This window comes from Otolemur garnettii, unplaced genomic scaffold (assembly GCF_000181295.1).
Source record: "Otolemur garnettii isolate 467f Iridium unplaced genomic scaffold, OtoGar3 scaffold00002, whole genome shotgun sequence".
NCBI lineage: Eukaryota > Metazoa > Chordata > Mammalia > Primates > Galagidae > Otolemur > Otolemur garnettii.
In genome coordinates this window covers 28,820,093-28,846,268 of record NW_003852397.1, presented here as the reverse complement: position 1 = coordinate 28,846,268, position 26,176 = coordinate 28,820,093, and the positions used below count along the sequence as shown (strand labels likewise).

The 26,176-nt window shown below is 47.2% G+C and overlaps 1 protein-coding gene across 2 annotated transcripts; it reads right to left on the bottom strand.

The window, feature by feature from the left end:
• Positions 1 to 940: 940 nt before the first annotated feature.
• WNT5A (Wnt family member 5A) lies at positions 941 to 22,197 on the bottom strand. Of its 2 annotated transcripts, none has more exons than XM_003781695.1 (5): positions 21,540 to 22,197; positions 15,507 to 15,640; positions 14,045 to 14,295; positions 9,377 to 9,669; positions 941 to 5,753 (listed from the first exon to the last, which is right to left on the bottom strand). In XM_003781695.1, exons 1-5 carry the CDS (start codon positions 21,543 to 21,545, stop codon positions 5,295 to 5,297), a joined length of 1,143 nt encoding a protein of 380 aa, XP_003781743.1. In that variant the 5' UTR covers positions 21,546 to 22,197; the 3' UTR covers positions 941 to 5,294. The 2 variants fall into 2 exon arrangements, with proteins under 2 accessions (XP_003781743.1, XP_012660565.1); XM_012805111.2 differs by lacking the exon at positions 21,540 to 22,197 and adding an exon at positions 16,048 to 16,109.
• Positions 22,198 to 26,176: the final 3,979 nt, after the last annotated feature.

Here is a 26,176-nt window from a genome sequence, read left to right as displayed (position 1 = left end):
TTCATGTTATCTTCACAAGGACTCTAAGAAGTAGATAGTAACACTCTCTCCCATTTTAAAGACAAAGGGCTCAGAGGCAGACACAGGTTATGCAACTTTCCCAAAGTGAAATGGGTATTAGGATTTCAACCCTGGCAGTCTGGCTCCAGAGCTATGTTCTTAACTGCTAAACTAGGCTGCCCTGTAGGAGATGCCACCCCTCTACACAGTGAAACTCGCAGTGACTGCTGTCACTCATGAGGCAGCCCAGACAAGTAATAGTGCACTTCTATGATCAGCCTGTAACTCAGAACCTCAGTACCTCCAATTAAAACTGTCATTTTTCAACTGGGAGTGATTTTGCTTCCTAGGGCACCTTCAGCAATGTATGACGATGTTTTTAATTCTCACAGATGGAAGGGTATTATTGGCTTTTAGGGAGTAAAGGCCAGGGATATCGCTAAACATTGCATGGGACAAATTCTCACAACAAAGAATGATCTGTCCCAAAGTGTTAATAGGGCCAAGGTTAAGAAACCCTAAAGATCTCACTAGCAACTGTTACAGGATTAAAAAAAAAAAAAAAAAGCAATTAGCAGAATATTCCAGGTGATTCAGTCTGTTCTTCATCTTGAACATTTTTATTTCTCTCCCCAAATCATTCTTTCTTCCCTTGCCCTTGAATTTCATAATATCCCCAGCTCACTGTGCTAAGTGCCTAATCTCCTAGTACAACTCTTACATATTAGTAGCAAAAGAGCAGATAGGAAACGGAAACATTAGCAATAGGCAAAAGAAAAAATGAGGATTAAAATGTCATACAAAATTAATCTGCTTTTGAGATTCAACCATAATATCATCTACATACCTGAAATGAAATGAACGTGTTTTCTGGGGAGTGCTCGCATCAAACTTTGATGAACACGCTTCTCTGCTAAACATACACACGTGACTGCACCGAATTTCATAAAATAATTTTAATAGAAAAGTACAAGATATGAACAAAAATAAATAATCTTTATCTTATTTCTAGCCCAGCAAATTGTACACTGTTTATAAAAATGGTCTAAGATGCAATTTTTCTCCATTCTTATTTTGCTTTTTGAAATACTGAGATAGCATTTTTTTCTTCTAGGTTCAAACTGATACAGGTTTTCAGAAGTCATACCAACCTTTCATTATTCTACATCCATTCTTTAAAGTTTTCTAACATGACGATGTGTCACTAAAATATTATCCAATCACCAGACAGAAGTATAATGTCTGTATGAATGGATAAATTAGAAGGTCCCTTTTCTAAATTTTACTTCGTACACTACTGAATGCTTCCTGAATTAAAAATTCATTTCATCATCTTACTTTCAAAACATGGCATCTCATTTTCCCCATTCCATGGAGAGAGAAGACTAGAAAATACTTCTTAAAAAAATAAATATTTTAAAAGTATAGCTTACAGTGATAATGTGGTATTTTAGACCTGTGCCTTGGTGCGTATTTGCATTAAATATATGCTTCAAGTTATAAGTACCTTTTCTATCTCTATATATTTATATTGTGGACCACTCAGTCTTTGGGTACTATTTTTGCTAATAGTCTCTTGAAATTAGCAAAGACTAATCCTTATCTGTGGTACTTATTCCGCTACAGCATCATATTTGATCATTCCAGTGGCTTGAATACTGTTTTGTAAAACAAACTGAAAATTGATATTTGTAAAATTGCCTGAAAAAAAGGAGTTTGGGTAGGCCACTAACACATGTGTAGTGCCAGTCTCAAGAGGTTAGTAGCTCAAAAGGAATAAAAACTTAAAACAACCTTCTTTTTACTCAAGCCCATCATGACTATTTTGAACATGGCTCTGTTTGCCGCTGACTGTATATAAATTTTTTGTTAATTTTCCCTGTATTGGGAAGATCTTGAATTCATGCCAGGAAGAAAAAACATGCTGACGCTGCTAAATCGAGTATATGTTTTTGCAATAAAGAACACTGGTCAATATACAACTGAGGAAAAACTGAAACAGATGTGAGTCCTAGAACCACAGGCGTTTGAATTTGCCCAGAAATGCTATTTTAAACACTCTATATGTTGGTCTACTGTTTTTTTGTGGAATAATGCATTCTTGGCATCCTTAAAAGGTTTCAATATGTTACAAGGTTATCCGGAAAGAAAAAAAACAAAGGGCTAATGTATCAATCTGTGCGGCACCCTCCAGATTTCTGTGTACATTTTTTTTAAAGCACAAAAACTTGTATGAGTTGCTCTTAACACAACGGACATTCAGTTTCCAATCAGTTTTCATTCTCTGCAGACGGAAGCTTTCTTTTCATAAATACTGCTTTCAAAAGGCATAGAGACACTACCCGTGGTCCACAGTAAAGTCAATTAGAGAGGTGCAACAGTTGCAGTGGTAAACACAAAGATACATTTTTGTGAACTAAAAATCCGGTCATGGATAAAAGCATGTGCCTTTTCCGTCTTCTCCGAGCTGTTACAACAGCAACACGCTCTAAAACAATTAAGTTACATGCATAATGCTAAAAGAATGTGAGCAATCCTATAACCAGCTTTAAGCCATCTGCTTGATTTCTTTTTTTGAGGAACGTATATAGGAAAAGAGAATTCCCCTTTTGTTCCATTACATATAAAAATCTTTTGAAGTCCCCAAGTAGTTTGGTTTGGGTAAAATTCTCTACTCTTCTGTTAGTTTGACATGTAGTCATCCTAAACTATCCCTCATGATCTCTCCAAAAATCTCCACATGAATTATCTGAAGGACACTTGAAACCACTTACCAATATACAAGTAATATTTTATTTTATATTCTATCTTCCATTTGGCAGAAGCCTTTCGATGTTTGTTTTTTAAACCAGTGAAATATACAAATCACACAAGACAGAAATATGTACAGTAAAAGTACAGAATAAAGGCCATAGAAGATATACATAATATCTGAATGACACGTAGAATATTTTACATTAAATAGTTTCTTTTAAAAGCTAGGATTGTTAAACTCAACTCTCTTCATAAACATGAATCACTAAAAAGGTACAAAATCTGATTTAGCAAATAAAAAAAGTACTTTATGGTTTTTGTATAATAAAAACCAAAAAAGTGACATTTTTAAACTAATTAGTGCTTTTTAACTTTCAAGATCTTTTGCTTACAATTCACTGCAACTGAAGGGAAGTGAATATCCTTGTGCAATAAATTAATAGCCACAGCTGGCTGAGGTGGGATGAAGGCCACCATGCCTATGAAGGGTATGAGAGATGGGTATCTTTCCAAACTTTTAAAACAATGTAAGTCTGAGATAAGAACACGTTTGATGGTACTTTTTGAAAAGAGGTGTCCTTGTTTAAAATTTTGTTTAAACTAGCTATCTATGAATATATATAGTAGGCTGGATTTCCCTTAGGGACTCAAATAAGAACTACCAAGTCTAATAGGCACCAGTTTCCACTCTGCAGAATGAAATAAGAAAAGAGAAACCTTGCTGATGCTTCTGAGTTTCAAATATCTCTCCATGTCCACGTCTGTGATGAACAAGTAATGCCCTCGCCACAAAGTGTACAGAAATGGTGGTTGGAGAACAGGGGATACGGCAGAAAAGACAAAGAAATTTTCAAACCTACAGGCATTTCAGTGAGCCAGAACCTCAAGCTTCCTCAAAAACAAGCTTGCTTCATCCAGCTCAAGGTACGATCACAGCAAAGCCACAGCCCAAGCTCAAGACTCAAAAAACCTCTTGGAAAACTCCCAGTTGTATTGCAGTGAAGGATGACAATGCTCCAGACAGAGAAATGACCCCAAACTGTAGATCTAAATCACTGGCTGCACTGGGATATATTTATATTTATATTTATATCTATGTATACATATGTTATGTACAAAAGACTTTGAGATATCAGGCACCATTAAGCCACATTTCCCCCTTATATATGCAACTGTTCAAGTACACGAGGAACAGTTTTAGGGTGCACCTGCAGAATAGTAGGAAAAGCTTGAGTGGAGAGTCTAAACACAGGATCATAACAGTGAAACACTGTAACACCTCTGTGAACTCCATTAGCCAAGTAATGTCATTAAAACATATAAAACGAGAGCTCCTCAAAATAAAAGTTTTAGGAAAAAGAAAATCCCTAAGTAGCAAACTGTTTTCCAAGCAGTGCTCCTAATGTTTCATTTCCTGTCCTACAACCAAAGGGGACCCAGTGGAGCTGCCGTTTGGAAACATGGCCAGCTTCACATCACAGAAGGGAGGAATCAGAGAGGGCTCCGGGTCAAGGAGGAAGGTGGATTCCACTGTTTCTCCTCAAAGAGGTTTTCTGTTCCGCTGCAGTTCTGAACTGCATGCAATTACCTTGTCACTTGGGATGAAAATCTGTGAATGGAATTCATGTATTATTTTCATTATTATCATTTATTAACCAAGTATCCCTAAGAAAATCACAAGATAGTTTCCTTTATACTGAAGCCAACTCCCCCTTCCCAAATAAAAAGTCTAGTTAGTGTCCAGATGATAATCATCTAGAGATCCTTTTCCAATCTGAAATCCTGATTTCCAGACAGCTTCAAATCACCATCAAGTAGGAGTTTAAAATTGTTTTAATTTCTGGGGACTTTCCTCCCTGCTCTCCAAGTTGCTACTGGAATAGGACCATCTGTAGAAGGAATATTTGAGAAGAATGAGACGCAAAACATACCTTTTTACTTTGAGACTATGAGATTCTTGCCCTTACACTTTAAACTCTCATTTTGAAAATGTAAAACGCAGGCTGGCAGTACCTGGGAAAGGTCTTGTTCTTTTTGTTGTGGTTGGTTTTTGGTTTTTAGCCTTTTTCCTCAAGACCTCTTTACCTTGCACCAGAGTATTTACAGTTCCTTTTGGGCCCAGACACAGAATGGTGCATAGACCCATACCGTATGGGATCCTCCCTCCCAGCTGACCCCATATTTAAAAGAAAGAAAATGCATTTCTTTACCTTCTGGCTTTGTACTATGTCCACACAGCTAAGTCAGGGTATGTGTTACCTCCCCCTCAACCTACACTAACAAAGGAAGGCTTGTATTATCTTCTCAAAGATCCACAAAATAAATATTTTTCTTGGTTCCCACCCTCCATTATTGCCAAATAATAATTATAATATTAATAATAAACCACAGAGTTCTTACATGATAACAGAAAACATGGTTCCGGTTGTGATGTGGGGGTGTAAAATAAAACATTTTTTAAAAAAGGAAAACGAGAATCACTGTACTTTCTATAAATAAGTGGGTCCTGGGAGCGGGGCTGGGTGCCAGAGGGGCGCCCACTATTTGCACACGAACTGGTCCACGATCTCTGTGCACTTCTTGCACTTGACGTAGCAGCACCAGTGGAACTTGCAGTGGCAGCGCTCGGTCTGCACGGTCTTGAACTGGTCGTAGCCGCGGCCGCAGCACATGAGCTCGCAGCCGTCCATGCCCTCCGAGGTCTTGTTGCACAGGCGGCCCTGAGTGCCCAGCGAGCCGGTGCTCTCATTGCGCACACAGTAGTCGGGGCTGGGGTCGATATAGACCAGGTCCTGCGTGGTGGGTGAGTTGAAGCGGCTGTTGACCTGCACCAGCTTGCCTCGGCTGTTGAGCCGCATGGCAGCGGCGCTGTCATACTTCTCCTTGAGGGCGTCGCCCACCTTGCGGAAGTCCGCCAGCTGGAGCCAGCACGTCTTCAGGCTGCAGGAGCCGGACACCCCGTGGCACTTGCAGGCCACGTCAGCCAAGTTATACACCGTCTGCAGGGAAACAGAGACAGTCAGCGTACAGACGCGCGGAGGGGCGTGAATTTACAGAGCTCTCCCCACCTTCCTGATGAAGCCGATTCACCAGCGATTTAAAGGCTATGTTCTTTCCCCTTCATTCTCCACCACCAGAAGTTTTATGTTGCCTTCTTGAAAAGTCTTCCAAATAAATACATTCTCACCTCCCCCCATTACATCATGGTCAACAACTACCACATAGTGTTGAATGGAAACAGGAAAAAAAAAATCATTCCAAGGCCTCTTTTTTTAAGCAATAGCAGCAACCTGTGAATGCTCATCCCAGAAGCTGTTGCCAATGCATTTCCTGAATTACCCCACAGCCTGCTTGAGAGAGGTGCTATTATCACCCCCATTTCAGAGAAGGAAAGTGAGGCCAAAGAGATGAGCTACCCAACATCTAGGAAGTAGGGGTATCAGGATTTGAACCCAGGCAGTTAGACTTTACATGCATGCTCAGAGACTCACCCATGGGCATGCAGCTGACAAGTGAAATGTTCCAAGGGGCTCTGGGCTGGAATTCAAATCTTAAAACCCACACTAGTATTACTGCTTGGACCAGGTACTGTCACAAGACCCTTACATTCTTCATCTCACCCCTCCAGGCCAAGCACATCCACCCTGGAATAAGGCAATGTGGATTCTGTTCCTGACTTTGCCCTTGCCTTTAGACAACTGGCTGTACCTTTCAGAGCCTCTGTTTTCCATCTGTGAAGGGGACTGTGATGGGACCAACCTCCCCACACTCTTATAAAGATAAAATTAGGGGAGACATGGAAAGCACTTGGCACTAGCACACAGTCAATAAATCTGGTCTTTCTCCAGTGTGATGAGGGCTTGGTGTCTGGGCCCTTGCCCAGTCACCTCCCAGTAGCAATGCCCATGGGTCTGGCCCCATAACACTGTGCCCAGCAGTCTGGGAGGTGGCGGTTGCCTATTTATAGTCCCTCCTTCCCACAGTTTCTTATGCCAGTGACCTTCTAGAGTCCACATGGTGTGGGCATGCTGGAGAGGGCCTGTCTGGAACCTGTAGGCCACTTCTACCCAGAACAGCTACCTTTTCCCTCCAGGGATCCATTAGGAACTTTCTTTTAAAAGGGGACAAAGTGTACTCTTTTGGCATGAAGATTTTCAGGCACTCAGCTAGTCTAAGGAAGGGTTTTATAAATGTATTTAACTTTTGTTCCCCTTCGAGAAAAATCAAAAAGCTAAATACCCTCAAGAAATTCTAACAAGATTTTCTGATGCAGAGCCCAAATTTTCACCCTTAGTTCCCACTATCCTAGGGAACATCTTCTATACAGCCTTGCCCACCAGGATCCAAACTCAGCTCACTGATCCAATAATAAAATTTGCCCTCCAAAAATCTCACTATTAAAAAATGCACTTTTAAAATGAAAATGTAATATTAAAGTTGCTTTTCAAACTCCTCTCTTGTAAGTCCTTTGAGCTTCTCTCCTTGGTTGCCAAGCCCCTTATGATTTTTCAATATGGGAGAACCCTAAGCAAGTCCCAATGATGAGGACAATACCAAACACAGTAGGACCTCGATAAGTTGACCACGCAAGGGACTGTACATAACAAATGGTTAACATATGTATGTGGTCAACATAAGGAACTCGGCCTACTGTGTTGACAGATACATTTGGTACATGTCTAGTCCCTGAAAATTAGGTCAACTTAAGGAGGCAGTCAATTATGGAGGTTCTACTGTATGAAAACAGTCCTAGATAGGACCCAGAAAAGTCAGACACATCTCTGTTCTACAGGCATTTAATATGTGAGGCACTAAGCACAGCATATACATGAAGCCAAGTCATATGTCCCTGATGAGGGTGGAAGCAAGGTCTCACAGGCTTCCAGAGAGTACGGCTGACCCCCAATACATGGCTTCATGTCTTCCATAGTCAGGAGAGAGAGTCAAGGCCTACTGCAGGCACCAGGGCAATGGGAGTAAGAAAGGGGACATCATACATCCTTCCCAATTATCTAATGCCTCAGGGTTGCACAGGCAAAATTCTACAAAGTTTAATCCTTCCTAGACAGCTCCAAATGTTTAACATCAAACTTGAGAAGAAGATAACTTAGTTGGAATTAGCTACACAATCTTTGACGTGTCTATATCCTTTGTGCATAATGTTTAGTAGGTATTTATCAAGCATTTACTACAACCAACACTAAACTAAAACCTTAAGAAATCATTATTTTGTAGGTCAAAAAGAGTTAAGTGTTGGCAACTTCATATGGTTCAACCTACTACATGATCTCATTTGGTCCTTACAGTAACCCCAAGTGGTAATACTGCCATGACCATTTAACAGATGTGGAAATGTGGGAATAGAAACAGAAAACAAGAGATAGAAAATAACACCAGATTCTACCCTAGCTGTCTCTATTCCCAAAACCACCAATTCTTCACTCCTAAGCTGAGATGCATGAATTTAATAAAAACGCACCTAGGCGTATATTTCAATCTCTTAATTTCCTTCCATTGTCACAACCTGGTTCTCTAGGCCTCAGTTTCCCAATCTTTCAAATGGGGGTGGGGGGAGAAGGTTCTTAGGCTCCTTCCCATCCTCTGTGGTTTACCCTGTGATTATCTTCCTTCTTTCTTACCCCAAAATACAGAAGAGTAAAATGTCTGACCAGAAAGTTCCTGGCACCTACCTTGGGTTCTGTGAAAAAAATAATGGCCCTAGTTTTCAATGCTGCCAAAGTTAAGAAAAGTTTTCACCCCTTCATTTTAAAGTAGCCATAAAGTGCCATGTGTTTAACCACAGGGGGAAAAAAGGGTCTTTTTAACTATCGAGAAGTAGCTTTTCATATGTCCACCAGGGGAAGGCAACAGCGGGAACTGGGGAGAGGGCTGCAAAGATAGCCTCTCAGGGCACTCCGGCTGCTCTCCCTTCTCTCCAGAGCCACCCTGTGACTGGCCTGGTGGTCAAACCTATAAAATTCCACATTGCTAAAGGTTTTCCTAGAAAAGCCTTTTAAAAGAAAACAAAACTAAACAAAGCAAAACCCTGAGTCCAACAGGCTTGCTATCTAATGACAAAGAGGAACTGGGGGAAAGACTGGAGGGGAACAGGAAGGCCTGGAAGGTGGGCTGAGGGCTTTCTCAGCTGGGCACCCACTGGGCCAAATCCAAGCCCAACCACAGACTTGATCTAGGGAGAAAGTTATTAACGTTTTTTTATTTTCAGGCTCCTCCAGCCAGTGGCACTAGGGACTAATTTAAAAGGCAGGGAAAGATCTTTCTCAGACAACTGCCTGAGCACCTTGGTGGGAGGACGGGTGTGGAGGTGGGGGTGTGACAGTGGGATGAAGTAACCCCCAGGAGCTCCTCCTAGGCTGTGCACCCCTCTCCAGGAAGGCCTGCATAAAAGAGAAAAAAAGGATGGGGAGAAAGACAGAGAGGGAAAGATAAGGGACAGACAAGGAAGGAAGGAAGGGAAGGAGAGAGAAACAGGAAAAGAGATGGGGAAGACAGGAAGACAGGAGAGAGAAGCAGGTGCAACAGGAGACACTGAGACAGATCCATGCAGAGGGCTAGGGAGAGGCAGGAGGTGGCCGGGGGCAGACAGGGGGTGGGCACTCACCCTGCGGCCCGCCTCGTTGTTGTGCAGGTTCATGAGGATGCGCGCGCTCTCGTAGGAGCCTTTGGCGTGGATGCGCTCCCGCTCGCGCGCGTCCACGAACTCCTTGGCGAAGCGGTAACCGTAGTCGATGTTGTCTCCGCAGCCGCCCCAGAGCCAGTCCCGCGGCAGGTCCTTGGGGCGCGCGGCGCGGCTGCAGCCGCAGGTGGACAGCTCGCCCTCGCGGCACGCGCGGCTCATGGCGTTCACCACCCCCGCGGCGCTCACGGCGTAGGTGAAGGCCGTCTCGCGGCTGCCTGCGGGCGAGGACGCAGGGTCACTAGGCTGCCTGCCCCACGCGCGGGGTCTGGGCCCCGAGGGTGGCGGCAGGCAGAGCCCAGCCACCGCACAGCCTCCCTGATGGGGACCAAGAAGGAGGTGGCCCTAGCGCAGTCCCAGGCCGGGCTACATGGAGGGGAAGCCAAGAGAGACCCTCCAGCACCCTGAACAGAAGCAGCAAATAACAAAAGAGTAGCAGAGCCCTCCGGCCATGGCTCTGACGTTCAGCGGCCTATGGCAGGATTTGGAGCAGGGCAGGATTGATTTTCTCCATAACCTCTTTGAAAATAGTCAAAACTTCAATTTCAAAAAAATGCACATGAAAGAAGTCATTGAAGGAAAACTCAGAATCTGGGTAGATTTCCCTGCACTTATTTTAATGTTTGGTATTATTTTCATTTCAATTATATATAGGGCAGGAGCATAGAATTTGCTAGGCTTATAGAAACTCTGAAAGTCAGGGGACCGGAAACTGCCCGCAGCCATACCAGTTTCCGTCACACCAGTTTTTGCCTCACACCCTTTCTCCTTTGGCAGTTGTAACGTGTCCTCCCTCTTCCCCATGCAACACAAAGTCTGTCTCAGGACCAAGCTCCCTACTTTCCCAGTGTCAATTGTAAACCGGTTCATTAAGTTATAAATGACATTTGCCTCTTCTTAAACCCCATGCTGATTGACCTGATGTTTCTCATTCAAGAATAGGAATGTCTACTTTGAAAACAGCCTATAGTTCTTCAATGGCACTTCTGCAACCATCCTATGCCCATTCCCCCGTAGCCTTTGCCTCAAAGTGTTAGAAGGACAGGAAAAAGGAAAAAAACACAACCTAGGAAAAAAAGGAAAAAAAGATTTTTTCTCCTTCTCAAAACTTGTAAAGAATATCTTGGAGCCATATTTATAAGGAGAAAAATGTAGGTGATCATAGATTACCCTAAACTCTACTTGTTACATGGAGACATTCTTAATGTTAACAAGAAGCCACTTAATAAAAGTGTACTTTGAGAGAGAAAGGGTTAACCCTCTGCCAGCTGAAGCTGGGCGCATAGGGGTAGGATGGGGGGGGGGGGGGGCTCACTTTCCTCAACTGTAAAATAAGGTTATTGAACTAGATGCCTAGGAAATAAAGGCTCCTTCTGGTGCTGAAATTCCTGTACCAGAATGAGTTTCTCCTATACTGACTTGAGAGCTTGCTAACAATCTCTTTTGAGGAGCTGGGGGAGAATAGCTGAAGATAGGACTACGCCCCAGACATTCTGCATTAGGATGGAGGTGCCAGCAACCCCCGCTTGGATTTCTGCTACACACTTCAGTCACAGACATTTGTAGTACCCCCTTCCAGGAATTGTGATGGTTCTGATTTACCATAGACCCTCCCTTTCCCGAATTTTAAAATATGAATGACTGGATGATGGGGGCTGGTGGTTGGCAGAAGCATTCAGAAAACTCTTGTGGTGCCTGCCTTACATCTATCTAATTAGAGAGCCAGAGATGGTCTGGGGAGTAGAAAGGAATGAGGAGAACATAGAGCTTCTAGGGAGTTATTTGAGGATTAACTGAGGATTAACGCTGATAATACAGAAAATGATGTGGCCCTGGATGGGACACTTGTGGAATAAAAAGGTTGTAGCTAGAGGAAGAAGAGATGAAACCATCCTCTAGGACAGAGGAAAATAAGGCACTTTCCTTGGAGTATACAGAGCATAAAAGGCCTTTTATCAAAGCATAAATGCTGCTTTTTTCATAAGTCTATCTTGAGTATTTCCCTTTTTTTTTCTTTTGTCCCAGAATACAAACCTGGTAGAACTTTCTAAGCTAACCAGGGAAAAAGGTATCCTTCAGCTGATAGCCTGAGGATTCCATCTTCCTGGTTGGAAGATTGCTGGTTCAGTTAGGTTTGTCTCTGTGAGAAAGCTACATCCACTTGGGTCCCTGCACCCCTTAAAAATGGCGCCTTCCTTACACATCTTTTCACAGCATGGAAACAAAGAAGAGACAGATGGAGACAAAAGCTGGAAGGAAAGGGTAGCATGATGAAAAATGAGAAAGTTTCCAAAATGAAGAGTGGGCCCTTCATGAGGCAATTGTGCACGGTGACTCCAAGGCAATTAGCACCTTAGAAAAATGAGTTGAGGAGGGGGTCGGAGGTGACAGCCTGAGTTTCTCAGACATTGGCCCCATCACAGGGTCAGATTCTCACAGACGAGAATTACTCTCCACGTCCTTGGTGTTCTAAGAGCTCTCTGGGGTGGGCACACATACACCTTTTGGCATTGAAGGTGTTGCAAATTTTCCCTTAGCTCATTCTTTTCAAACATACTCATTAAGTAGAGAAGAGAATATAACTATACCACCATTAGAATTGGATCATAAACATCCATTCTGGTTTTGTCTTCCCTTTATCTCTTTTTGAAATAAGTACAAAAGAGAAGACCCCATCAGCATCCCACTACAAGGCACCTGACAATAGTTTTCTGCTCTGAGACACCAAACACTGGGGTACCTCTGGCAGAGAGGATGAGACATGTGCGCTCATATCCTTAAGACATCATATCGACTGAATAATAGTATCTCAGAGGGCCCTACACAAGGCTGTCAGATGGTCCTATTCCTACCCGCTTCCCTTCAGCCCAGACAGTACTACCAAGCAGCTGAAGATCTGAGAGTGTACTTTTGAGGGACAATTAAACATGGGCCTTTGAACCAAGATCTCTGCACATTCCCTAAAGAAACAGGCTCTTAGAATCTTGAACTGCCTTTAGGATAAATCTCCAGAGGTACTCAAATTCACTTACTAAATGATAGCTTATTCTGAACATTTTGACTCAAAACAGGCTACCTATCTATGAAGATGAGAAGAGGATCTTAAAGCTGTATGCAAGTGACTACACAGAAAAACTGTTCCTAGGGCAGTTTTCCTTCCTAGTTATCATCAGAGGTGTGTGATTTTTGCTAACTCATATACATGTGAAAAAGTTGCCCCACAGCTTGAGAGGACAGCAGTTTAGAAGGAATATGTACGAAGGGGGAAAACCTGACAACACACCATCCTGATACAATTTTTAGAAAGCTTTTAAAACAATCATGATAGCAAAATGCAGGAGAATTAAATACCAGTTAACTACATAAGACATTCCACGCTCAGGGAAAACTCCTGTGTTCCTGAAGCTTAACCCGTATATTCAGATCTCAGTATATACATTAGCACATTTTAATCATTAACAGAAAGGACAAAGCCCTATGAAACGAGGCAGGCTGAGGCTGTGGGCCATTTTCCCATTCAGTAAGAGGACAGGCTTCTAGTCTTGTATTATTTTAGTTTATGAAGCTGCCTGGCTGAAACATCCACTGACAGCTCTTTTTTGTTCTCAATGAAGGCAGTTTGCAGAGTTTTTCTGTAAAAAAGTATTTTATCCACCCTTCATGAATTTTAAGTCAACTTTTACCTTCAGTTCATTCTTATTTTAGAAGCAATTTAGTCACATTAATTATGAGGACTTATTTGCATAAAAGTAAAGAAACCTAAAATGTTCACGTTAAAAAATGTACTTATCTGTCAAATAGTATCCTATACTATTTGAACCAAACAGGAAGCAAATAGATTTTTCAAAATCTTTGACTCCAGCCCATTTTAAATGTCATCTCTTCCTCGAATGGGGGAACAAGTTCGACAACATATTTAAAATTCAAGAATTAGACGGTGAGCAATACACATAAAGTTTTTTTTAAGGGTTCTAGTTGAGATCTCAAATATGTGCTTTAACATCAATTGCCAAAATCACAAAGGTGAATTGGATCGCTTTTAATTAAAATTCTTTAATTAAGAATTAAAGAGGACTAAAAATAAAGTTTTTAACATATATATCTTTATAGTCTCAGGCAATATCTACTTTAGGAAAATTAAAACCTTGTTCACTTCCAATATATCTAGCATTCTGAAAGATGATCATTTTTAGTTTGATACTTGGGCCATTTGAATTGTGGCTTGAGAAACTTCTAACAGGCAATGGTTTTGAAGATTAAAAGGGTATAAATGACTTGGCTTCCCCTACCTCCTTATGAGAAACCAAAATAAGGGTTCTGCTTCTATTTTCAACAAAGCGCTTTATAGAAGAATTAAGTGTTCAGAAAAATTAAGGTGTCTGTGTTGCTCCCCTGCCGATTCCATTAAAGAAGCAGAAGACTTATAATCAGGCCAGGGGACAGGAATTAATACCATTTGCTATAATTACAAAAATCCCAAGGCATCACCCAAGCTGGAAGGTGCCCTCTTTACCAAGCATGTAAGTAAACACTGATGACTTTTCTAGGAAAAAGGTTAATATAAATTTTAAAATATGTTAAATGGTTTCCTACCTATCTGCATCACCCTGCCAAAAACAGAGGTGTTATCCACAGTACTGCAGTTCCACCTTCGATGTCGGAATTGATACTGGCACTCTTTGATGCCTGTCTTCGCGCCTTCTCCAATGTACTGCATGTGGTCCTGATACAAGTGGCACAGTTTCTTCTGTCCTTGAGAAAGTCCTGCCAGTTGGCTGCAGAGAGGCTGTGCGCCTATGATATATACTTCTGACATCTGAACAGGGTTATTCATACCTAGCGACCTGCAAAGGGGGGGAGATGTGCATTCAAGATTTACGTGAACTCTCGAGGTGGGCCCCCTTGAATGCATGTCAGCCATACATAGTTTTAAGCACACAGATGCTTTTTCTCTCCTGCTTGTCCTCATGACAAAGTATGAGAAGGGTTTCATAAAACTCCTCTGTTTAAACTCCTCTCAGAAAACGGAGGTATTGTGCAGTCTCCATTCTGCCATCTGGCTCCTCAGTTAGCATTTTCACTCCCTTGCCCCTGTTGCTGCCATATACCTGAAACAATCATTTCCAAATTCCACTCAGCAAGGGGGGAAACAGTGGTTGTGGGGATGGGCCTCCGACATTAGAGAAAATGACTCACTTTGCCCCACAAATTAGACTGATCTGCTTCAAAAACATATGAATGCCGAAAGTAGACACAATTAGGCATGGGCAGGAGATGGCAGTTCCTTTTGAATGGTGGAGGAACAGAAGGACAAGTACACAGACTGAAGAAAATTGACCCCGTTTCTGGACATTTTAAAAGGGCTGCTTATGTGATTGTAAGGCACCCAAGACAGGCTATCCAGTGAACAGAAGTCATGTTTGACAGTCAGAAAAATGCTGTTCATTTACAGGGAAAAAATTTCCAGGATGCCGTCAAAAATAATCCTCTGGATATACTGCAGTCTATCTACAAAGCCTCCACCAGAAAGAAACCCCCATTTAGAAACATTTGACTACTTCGAGCTAGCCCCCTTTTGATCAAATTTCAAACCCCAAAACTTCTCCATTTGGAGTTTAGCTGTTCTAGAACTCTGCCTACTTCAGACTCTGTAAGTTAATAACCTCAAGTGACAGAAAATAAAAGTTGAAACTCACTTTTACTACCCAGAGGTGGCAAGAAGTAAATTTTATAGATAGGCTTATAATTATTAGAGAAGTGAATTTCTGTTCTCTTTTATTACATGATGTACTACAAGCACACATCTGAACAAGGGCCTCATAGAAAAAGACCTAGATGTATAGGTTCCCATTCCCTATGGAGCTGGAGATAAGCCTTACAATATTAGAAAATTAAAAGACAATTTTAACTTAAGAAGATATAAATAAAATATTTTGCATACATATGCATTAGATAAATGCACCCACACTCACTGTTCAGCTTTAAATATTGCAGCATCATACAAATGAATCTTTACCAAAAAAAAAAAAGGAACATGCCCATAGAATGAACTTACCACCAAGAATTGGCTTCTATTACAACCTGGGCGAAGGAGAAAAATATGGCCAAAGCCATTAGGAAGAACTTGGAAGACATTGCACTTCCAGCCGTCCCCAAAGCAACTCCTGGGCTTAATATTCCAATCGACTTCTGGAGAGGGAAGAAAGGAGCAGATGTTTATTGCCTCTCAGATAATTTTCAAGCATACAAGTTTAAACAACGGAAGCATCCGGGGGTCTCTCAAGTTTACTGTTGATTGACTGTGCTTCTCCTCCGAGAGTTTTTTGATGGCAAGATATAGGCAGTTGCTTTTTCCAAATTAGTCCACCCACGCAACCTCACCAGGAAATCTGATTTCGCTGGGATCCTGCGCGCAGGGCACGCCAGCGATTACAAACATGTCTCAGTGCTGTCGAGTCAAAGCCCTGGTGCCAGGCGCTGCCTCCTTCCTGCTTGCTTGAGTCCCGTACCCCCTTGCTCCCCTCTAGTTTTCTGTGCTGGGTCCCTCCTCTGTAATTCATTCGGGAACCCGCCGCCACCCGCGTCCTCTCCCCGACCTGGGCCGAGCAACAAGTGAAGCCAGAATTAATTCCATGGGCGAGAGGAGCTCCAAGGCTAGTGGAGCGCGCTGCCGCCGGAGGCTGCGGAGGAGGCGGGGTGGCCGGCGCGGGGGTGGAGGGTGGGGGGCGGACGCGGGAGGGAAGGGCAAGGGATGGGGGGCGAGGCCCGGGGGACCAACGCGCGGGAGAGTGCCCAGCTGGGAAATGCAACTCCGAATTAACATCGTATGTTTCCTAATCAGTTTACGGGCCGATTTGGGGAAAGCCATTTCCAGATGGGGAAAGCAGCCCTGAGTTTCCTTTAGGACTCTCTTCAGCCAGATTGGGGCGGGGAAAGGAGACTGGGGGCCTAAGGGATAACGGAGAGAGACGTCTGCTCTCCCAACCCAGAAAACCGGAAAGGAGTGCCCCCCACCCACACCCACCCAAACCCTCACCCCCTGTCTGAGGCCTCTCCTCAGAGTGGGAGCAGGGATGAAATCCCAGAGCAAAGAAGGGAGTCTGGGTCCCACTGACCCAGGAGAGGATTCTTGCCCTCCCCTACCCACGACTTTCTCCCAAATTCTGATTTTTTACTCTCCCCCCCACTCCCACGCCTGGCAGCTGTCTCAGAGGAAGGAGACCAGAAGCCAAAGGGGACTCCAGTTTCCCTTGGTCCTGATCGGGAGCTGTCGGCCACTTCGCCATCGCGGCACTGCGAGTCTAGCCTTGGAACGCTGCCACCCCGCCTCCAGCCCGGCCTCTCCAACCCAACTCAGATTCGTTTCAGTCAGTCCTGAAGGGTGTCATTCGAGGCCAGAGCCCGCTGTTGCGGAAGAGTTCTCGGGCGAAGCCAGAGATGCGCTGGCTCCCGAGCTGTAGCTGGGCCCCTCAATTCCAGAGGGCAGGGGGCCCTGTGCGGCGAAAGTTCCCTTCTTGAAGGATATGCGGGACAGGAGTTGGCCTGGAAGCTTCCGCTACCGTTCCTCCCCACTGGTGACTTCTCCACCTGTAGGCGGCGGCGGAGCTAGGCAGCGGAGGGTGAGGGTGGGAGGAACGGGTTTCCAAAATCCCCTTTCACATCCCTGCTGCGCTGTGTCTCTTTTAGCCCACCAGGGAGCCCCTTCCTCAAAAAGGAAAAAGAGGTGAGCCTCTTCCAGAGAGCAGAAGGACCTGACTTGGAACCCGCGCCGCTGCAAAAGGGACAGAGGGAAACCAAGCAGCGGTGGAAATGCTAAAGAGATCAGGAGAGTGCCACGGCTTTTCCCTTCGAGCCGCCCCTTTGGCCCTGACAGTCAGGGCTTCTCGGAGAGGAAATGCTTATGTGGTCCCCAGCGCCCGCTAACCAGGGCTCCGCGCCCTTGGCCCAGTAGTCCCCAAAACGCTGCAAAGTTGGGGGTGCATCCCAGAGAATGGAAATCTGGGGGTTCCCCCGCTTAGGAGGGAGAGGGCTGTCCTTTACCCCACCCCCGCCCAAAGTGTCAAGTTTCCTGCGGGGGAGGGGGTGGGCTGCAAGGTCTGCCTTCGCGCGCAGCCCAGGCTGCAAAGTTGTCTCTCCCCAACGCCGGCCGCCGCCGCTCCCGCGCGCAGAGACACTCATACGCACTCACACCGTGCACATTTACACACTCATATGCGTGCACAGACACACATTGCGACGTGCTTCCGAGTCAGAGGCCCAGAGAGAGAGCTGCGGGCCCTGCGCACTTTCCGAGTTTCGCTGCTGGCGGGGTGCGCTGGGCGGGGCGCCGGCAGCGGAGAAATTGATAACAGATTCGGCGGATTACAGCGGATCTCTTTGTTAGAGCCAAAACCACACAAACCGAACCCACTCCCGGCCCTACGCCCCCGGGGATAGTCCACCAGTTCCCAGAGCCCGGGGCCAACTGGGAGCCAGGCCAACCTGTCTCTTGACTAGGGTCTCCCTATCTTGGGGGTGGAGGTAGGCGAGAGTGTCCCAAAGGGGATTGGACTAGAGAGCCCCTCCAGTCGCGTCTCCACTTAACCCTGTGAGTTTGCCCGGAAACACCTTGGCCCTCTTCCATCCTGGTGCAACCCAGAAAAGGCCTCATAAATTTGAGAGACTCGAGGAACCCACAGCGTACTCACTAATAAATACACGGACTCTGTAGGGTAGAACATCCCCGCCTGTTTACCGAGAGATCTGATCCGAGAGACAGTGTGAAATGAGACCTCTCAGGAGACTGTCACACCACGGGTAAAACGAAAGTTCTGATCAGAAGCTGAGTTTCCCAAAGAGCGAGCTAAATGTTTTCCAATACTTTCAGGCTGGGGAAGGCAACTCTTTAGGGACCTGGGAATCTATCCCTCCTGTGCTATGGGGAGAAGGGCTGAGGGCATCGGAGAGGTTCGGCGCAGGGGGGAGGGGAGGAACGTGGACGTTCTCATGTTCTGCTTTCATTCCTGAGCTTCTCAATGAATGATGTGGCTACCTTTGCATCTCTGCCCCAAAGCCCTCGCCTTGGGTTGAAGGTGTTCCTAATCCTTCTTTATCAACTGCCCTGTGAGTCAGGGTGATGAAGGGTGAGGGAGAGGAAATCTCCGGAGGAAAGCTACTCAGAGGACGTTCAGGGGCATGGAAACATCAGGGACACGCAGGCAAGTCCATTCAGCACCCAGGTCTTTGGCAGGCGGCCGCTTAAGAGAAATAACGAAGAGGATGAGCGACCCTCAGCCACTCAGTTGTAGGCATCCGCTTCCGCTAGACTCTCTTCCTCTAGGCCCCAGAGTGGAAATGATGAGGGCCGAAACTAGGCGGAAGAAGAGAGTTGATCCAGACTGCAGTGGCGAAAAAGACAATAGGAAACTGTAAGAAGAATCTCTGCTCTGGGTGGAAAATAAGCTGATCTTTCCCTAAAGCAAGGAAAGAGGTGGAGAAACTATTGGTAGAAGAACTCTGCTGCGGCCACAAACTTAAGCTGTCCTACCCCAGGGTACTCAGAGAGAAGCTGGAGAAGGGGCCAGCTGAGGCCGGTAGGAGGTCCGCTTTGGGGAGCAGACAAAGAAACCATTGCTCCCCCTCTCCTCGTGCCTGGGCACAAGGGAACCAGGGCCGCCCCACGCTACGGGTGTGTCCACAGCCCTGTGTGGGTGCGCATGGAGCAGGGTGGGCGGAGGAATGGCCAGATAGAGGAGAGGAAGGTTGCTCCCGTAGCCAGAATCAAGGCAAGAACCGCGAATAGCTTCTGACCCCACTGGCCTCCCAGCCCAGGGCAGGTCCTTGAATAGAAAGAGGCTCAAAGGAAAGAATGGTCTAGCCTGGCTGTCCAGTTTTCTAACCCCGTTCACTCCCTACACCGGGCTCTCCAAAAACCAAGGCGCGCGAACACACACACACACACACACACACAGCCACTTACACCTTTTCACATGGGATGTCTAACTTTCTTGGCACAGGCTCAACTTTGTTCAGAGGTGGAGCAGTGTTCGTGAACCGAGAAAGACAATTATATAGTCCAACCTCCACTCTTTACAGGTACTTTCACCCCTAATTTTTAATAGGCGAAGAAACTGAAGCCGAGAGAACTGGTTCTGAGACAGCTGAGGCCAGACCCAAGGCCTCCTAGGGCGACACTCTCCTTCCTACGCCCAGGAGAAGAGGTACCAACCCTTCGTCCAGTTAGCCGAGCCCCATTTGCTGGGTCAGACCCGTGTCCCCTTCCGTATCGCAGCGCTGCAGCGAAGCCAGTCCTCTGGGGGCCTCTGACGGGGCCTCCTGGGAGAGTGTGGTCTGGTGGTCGGGAGGGAGAGGGAAGCAGCTGGCGGCCCGCCCCAAAGAACCGCAACTCAGAGGCGTCCTACCTCTGAGCCGACAACAGGGGGCAGCCGGCACCGCACCGAGAGGAAGAAAAGGCAGCGCGTAAGGCTCCGAGATCTGCGCTCACAGTGCTAACCCCTTGTGCACCAGAAAGCTCGGTTGAGGGAGGAGAAGACCAGGGACGCTAGGGCTGGGCCTCCTGGGGAGGGTCTTCCGTTGAGAAGGTCGGAGGTGGGGGTGGGAAACTAAGGCTAGTCTGTACAGGACCCGAGAAAGATCTTTGATTCCTCTCCACACATGCAAGGCAACTAGGACACACACACCACATTCGTCTGCTCCTTACTTCACTGAGCATTCTAAGAATTGTCCCCTCAAACTCCCTCGGCTCAGGCTGTCCGCATCTGGCTGGTTGAGCAGTGAATGTGCAAATGTTGGCCGGAGGGCAGGGGCTGAGGAGGTGCGGACCCCCTTCCCACCCCCGCAGGGCCCAAGTTACTTCCAAGCAGCGAGTTGTCCACTTAAAGGAAGACGAGAAAGGAGAGGGGGCTCTGATGCCAGACAAGGATTAGAAAGTAAAACAGGGCCGTGGAACCTCTAGATTTGGGTTTTAAAATATTTTTTTAACAAAGCTTTTGGTAGAGGGGTTGTTTCTCTAAGGAAACATTTTAATTCCAATTCTAACCTTGTTCTCTAAGAAACTGAAAATGGGAAAGAGCAAGAAAAATGAAAATAAGGATCGAAGTTTGGGGGGGCAGATGAGAAAAGTTGTTTAGAAAACAGCAAGTTATTTAGCAGAAAGAAACGTTAACTTTTCGTAAAAGTGAACTCTCAGTGACCCTCGGAGTGTGTGACTCGGCTTTAACATACAACTGACAATTAAAACAAACACGAGTTCACAAACTGGCCCCCGCTCACTCTCCCAAGGCGGAGGCCCAAGAGTTCCTAAAGGACAAGGTAAGACTCGGCTCAGGGGATCAGGAGCGCTCTCCCGGAGGACAAGATTAGAGCCACTACCACCATTACTCCCCGCCCCCACCACTGCTGCAAAGTGCCGGAGCTCACCCAGTGGCCGCTAATAATGCTAATAACGCGACCTTGCCCTCCCCGCCGGGGTGCGCGCTGGCCCCCAGCCAGGCACTCTTAAAGGCACAGGGGCCTGCAGCGCTCGGTTTACCCCTCCGAGACTAGCCCGCAACCTGGCCTCAATCGAGGGGGTGGGGGAAGTGCGCTGCTCTAGGGTATTTGGCCCATAGGCCCTCTGCGGGTTCTCCTAACCAAAGAGTCCCTTTCCTCTTTTGGAGGCCTGGCCACACACCCTCCGGGTGCCTGCGCAGTGGGCGCTTGGTAAATATTTGTTGAATTGAATCATTATCCTGTTACTGAAATATACATAGTAAACTGCACTCGAGGTTCTGCGGGTAAAAGGGAAGACGTTTGTGAACCCCACTCTGTTTTCAGCCATAGCTCTCCTCTACTTTTATTCCAAAGTGAAAAGATGCAGAACGATTTGTACGACGAGAATAGACCTCCTAGGATGCAGAGACAAGGTACCAGAGGTGGGAGGACAGGGGTAAGGGTGCCTGCCAGCGACACTGGGGTTCCTATTTCTCGAGGCGGTAGGAGAAATGGGGGGTAGGAAGAAATGAAGGGAACCCAGTTAACTTCCAAAGAGGGGAAAAAAATAAGTAAAGAAAAAAAAGTAGCGAGAGTCCGCAGCACTCTGAACACCTACCTTCATGGCGAGGGGGGAGGGGGCAAGGGGAGGAAGTCGCCACCCCAGCTAGGGCAGCCGAGGAATCCTAGCAGAGCGGCCGGGTTAAGCCTGGGGGGACGATCGGGAGCAGGGCTGAGAAGTCCTCCCAGGCGCGTCAGGAGGGCGCAGTGAACCGGAGTGGAATCGGGCACTGGCGCCCCGGCCTAGGCTCCCGAGTTGGGACAGCGCTGGGATGCACCCAAGAACTGAACGGGTTCCGAAGCAAGCAGACGGGCAGAAAGGGCAGGGCCCGGCCAGGGCGCAACTGGGGAGCCGCGGGTCCAGCGAAGGCGCGCAGGCGACTGTTCCACGGCGAGGCGCTCCCTTTCCAACGTCCATCAGCGACGGCGGTAATTAGGGCTTTCCAACCCCAAATGTGGGCGTGATTGTGCAAAAGACTTTACAACAAATAATAAAAAAAATTCTTCACAAGAGGGTGAAAAAAAAGCCCCACTACCCAATTCTGGCCTGGGGCGGGGGAAGGGGGGTGATCCGTGCGCCCAGGTGCCCCCAGTTCATTCACACCACAGATTCTGCAAACTCCGGACGGCCCACGCCTCCTGATCTCCAACTCCTCCTCTCCGGGTCTGGCCGAAACGTCTGCTTCCAGGAGCTGATCCTGCAGCCACAAGTTAGTGTGGACGTCTGTGTACACACAGACACACACCCAAACGCACACACACCCCAACTGCAGCTTTGGGCCACAGGACAATCAGGCGCGCACGCCTTTTTCTCCGGGAGATGCCGCTGGAAACGCACAAGTCTTCATGTGAGCTGCAAGAGTCAGCGCCAGATTTTGTCCTTTCGATTTAGGGTTTGGCAAAAATGGGGTGCACAAAGGGTGAAAGTCCCCCCGGAACTTTTTGCTGTGTGGTAGGCTGAGGTGGCGATGGGCGACTACCCCAGGGGAGACGCTAGCTCCCCCCCGTTCACCCCCTTCTTTTTCTCCGTGTTAATCTCCCTCTTTTCCCCGCCTTTTCTGGACGAAGGGCGAAGAAGAGAAAGGGCACCGCGGGCGCAGGGCCGGGTAAGGGCGAGAGCTTGGGGTTCCGCGGCGGCGACTCAGCTCCCGCAGTCCATGCCGGTGAGACTGCCCACCTCCTCGTTTGGCGCCCGGGTCCGAGGGGCGGGAGAGCGGGCGGCGGGCGGTCCCCAGCACGGTGGCGGCGGCGGAAGGGCTCGCTGGGCAGCTGCCGCACCGAACCAGGTTCTGGATGACGGAGGAGGCGCCCTGGAGCTCGCAGCAGTTTTCCACGCGATCCAGTGCCCCGCAGACAGTCTGACCGACCGCTGGGACCGCGTCCCCCCCCACCCACCCCCCGGCCCTTCTGGCCAACTGCCTTGCTCTCTCCCTCCCTCTCGCCGGACTCCTTTTTCCCCTGGTGTTCTCCGAAGGGGGGGAATCTTTAAAGTTTCAGAACCAAAGGCGGCCAGAAAGAGAGAGGGAAGGGGTGGGGGGGAGGAAAAAACTCAACTTTGCCTATGCGCATGCGTGATGAAGCGGACCTATGACAAACTCCGCAGGATTTTAAAGCTGTACTACGGGCTGGGGTGCAGGGAGGCGGGGTACACCTTCTCCAGTGCCCCCTTCTCTACGCTCCCCATCCCCCAGGCATCTGCTGAAGTAGAGAGGTCCACTCGCAGCCGCTGCCTGCCTGCCTGCCGTCAGCCTGTCTGCGCTCTTTCAAAAGCTGCCGATCCGCGGGAGGTTGAACCCCAACTTTCCAGGCTGGACCTCTTGGCTCATATATCCCCGACTGCTCCCACTGGGGCTCCACGGAGACTGCAGCGCTGACATCGAATCTCGTGGGGGACCTCTCTTCATTCTTATCGCTGGGGGAGGGTACTGAATCCTGGAGGACAGGGTAGGGGCGCATCCCGCAGCTCCCTCAGCGTAGTAAGGATTGGGTGCTGCGGTGCGCGAGTGCTCGTCTGGCTCCCGCCCAGAGCATCTGGGCAAGATGCGTGGTTGTGCCACGCGGATCTCGGCGGGTGCCCTCAGGTGAGAAGACTGTGAGGTTCAGCAAAACGGAGTTCAGAGCGCCAAAAGTTCCATACACTTCCAGATAGATGCCTGTGGTTGGGGGGACTCGGCGGGGAGCGGTTGGTAGATGTGTGCGCCAGCCTCCTACAGCAGGCCAGGGCGACACCCCCAAACAGTGCCTCCCACTGCAGTGTCATTCTTGTTCTCCATCACCCTCATCCGCCAGCCATCAAAGGTGAACACACACACACACACACACACACACACACGCACGATTTAATTTTCTCCATCCATTGGCATACACTTGACCACAGTGGCTGTTTTGTTTTTGTTCCTTCTGTCCTTCCCCAGCTCCCAGCTGACCACTGCAGGATGCAGAGGCACAGGCTTCCTTATGCTATCCCACCCTCCACAATGCCTTCCCAGTCCTTACTTGTCCTAGCTGACTGGACCCTTCCCCAGCCCTGACCTCCTTTCTGACTGCAAAGATGGCCGTGTCAACTTCCCACAAACTTAAAGTGGTGACTGCCCCTACTTAGCTGCCTTGCTTTCTTTCATCAAGGGCAAAGGCAGTTTTAAGAAGGGGCAGCCCGGGGTTCTCAAAGCTCCCCAAAGCTCCCCTCAGGATATTTCCCTTCTCCTCCTAACTCCCCCTTCTTCTCACTCTCTCTAGGCTTTTACTATTACTTATCAAGCTGTGGACATTTTATAGTTTTCCAAACTAGCCTGAGATCTGCCCATGAGGAGGTGGAATGGGGGGTGGCTATAAGAAAGAGTCTCTGGCTAAGAAATCAACCCTGGGAAGCCTTCTGTGCCCCACAGGCTGAGATTTCTCCTCCCTTGGGAGAGTGTGTGCCCAAGAGAAGGCACCGCAGCTCCGCCCCAGGGGTGGTGCGGATCTCATAGACCCAGCCCATGCTCAGAGGCATGAAAAGTGCCAGCATATAAACCAACAATGAATGGAGCTCCCAAGGGATGCTTCCAAGGAAGGGAGGATTCTCCTGGGAGAGCCCCAGAATCCACAGGTAGTTTGCAGAGGATCCCAGAGAAGGGCCATAAACCTGAGAATTTGCCCCACCCGTACAGCCAGTCTAGAAACACAGGCTACCTCACTATGAAACTTTAAAAAAAAAAATTGCTACTCTCTGAGTTATCTGGATAATCTCCTGCTTCTTTCCAATTACCTTTGCTTGTGTAGACACAGCCTCAACTTTTCTGCTTACTTCTTTGCATTCCTTCCTCTAGTGGAGGAGGGTGTTGGGTTGGGGATGAGAGTGCCAGCTCCGGAGGCTGGAGTTCCGGTCCCTGCCCTGCTACTTACTAGCTGTAAAACCCTGGGCAGATCATTTAGCCTCTCAGTCAAAAGAATCTTCTTAAGATTCTTAAGAATCACTTGCATGGAGAATAAAATAGGATGACCTTGAAAATAGGGGAGTGGTGAGAGTAAACCACGATCTCCATGGACTCTCATGGGTCAGGCACTTACCTGGTGCTCAATACCTATTCTTCTAGAAAAAAAAAAACAAAAACAAAAAACAGCTCTGCAAACCAAGGTTCTCAAGCTCTTATAGTGACAAAACTGGACTTCATGTGACAAGACCATGTATGGTCTTAATTCATTCCCCCTGAGGTGAACAATTTTCACTGAAGAAATACAAATGCAGTTTGATTGCTGGTACTTTCCCAGACCTCACTGGGGCTGTCTGGAAGCTAATAGGCATATACCTCATTTTATCATTTCAAAAACTCTCAAAAGTTCCCACAAACCCATCTGGTCCCAAGGAGTTCAGATAAAAGGTTGTATATTTTACCTTATGATGTTTAACAATAGGTTTGCTGAGATTATGCCCTGCGAGCTCTGTGTCAGCAGAACCTCATCTGTGCTTTTCGTGGCTACAACCCCAGTCCTCAGAACAGCACCCTAGCACTTAGTAGGTGTTCAGTGACAACCAAATGAATGCATAAATGGATGAAAGAGTTAATTCAGAAAAGGAGATCAAGTGGGACCAATTGGAAATCTCCTTTGAATTTTCAATGGGAGGTAAGGGTGGAGGCTGCCCTGGAAAGCCAGGCTCAGTTGTAAGAACTAGTCTCATTGTGGTATTGATTGGTTTGGCTGGAAAATGAGCAGCTGGAAGAGAGAAATAGATGCCTTTCTATCTGTGAAGTTTCCTGCTCCACAGACCTCCATGTTGTGGAATGCCACCTTTCCCCTAGCTAGCTGTCTGTGCATTGGGGTATGTGCCTCAGATTGAGTCATCTAAAGATGCGCTGGCAAGGCAACGCCATGCTCCACTCATTAAAAGTGCATTTGAATCTGTGGAACAAATAAATCAATATTTTTGGCTGCTCTCCCAACAGGGTTATTTCACAAAGCAGAGAGCAAGATAAGGAATTCATCAACGATTGCATCCCTGTGCCGCCTTTCCCAGCAGGAGAAGCAGGACCTAGGTTGTCATTCTGGGAAAATCTACCCCCCTTTTATGCCCAGCAAATAATATTTTATGGCCCTGGGTTTATGGTGGTGTTTTAATGATCTGCTGTAGAAAGCGGTTTTCTCTCCAGTCACTAGAATTTGTCAAGACGGGCTGGAGGCCATAAAAGAGGGACGGGCCCCAGGGACAAACAGGCT

Excerpts from the sequence above, each read along its gene's own strand:
- WNT5A (XM_003781695.1), bottom strand. Across the intron at positions 14,296-15,506 it reads ATAGAAGCCAATTCTTGGTG|GTCGCTAGGTATGAATAACC; the intron begins GTAAGTTCATTC and ends CCCCCTTTGCAG. Across the intron at positions 5,754-9,376 it reads ACAACGAGGCGGGCCGCAGG|ACGGTGTATAACTTGGCTGA; the intron begins GTGAGTGCCCAC and ends GTTTCCCTGCAG.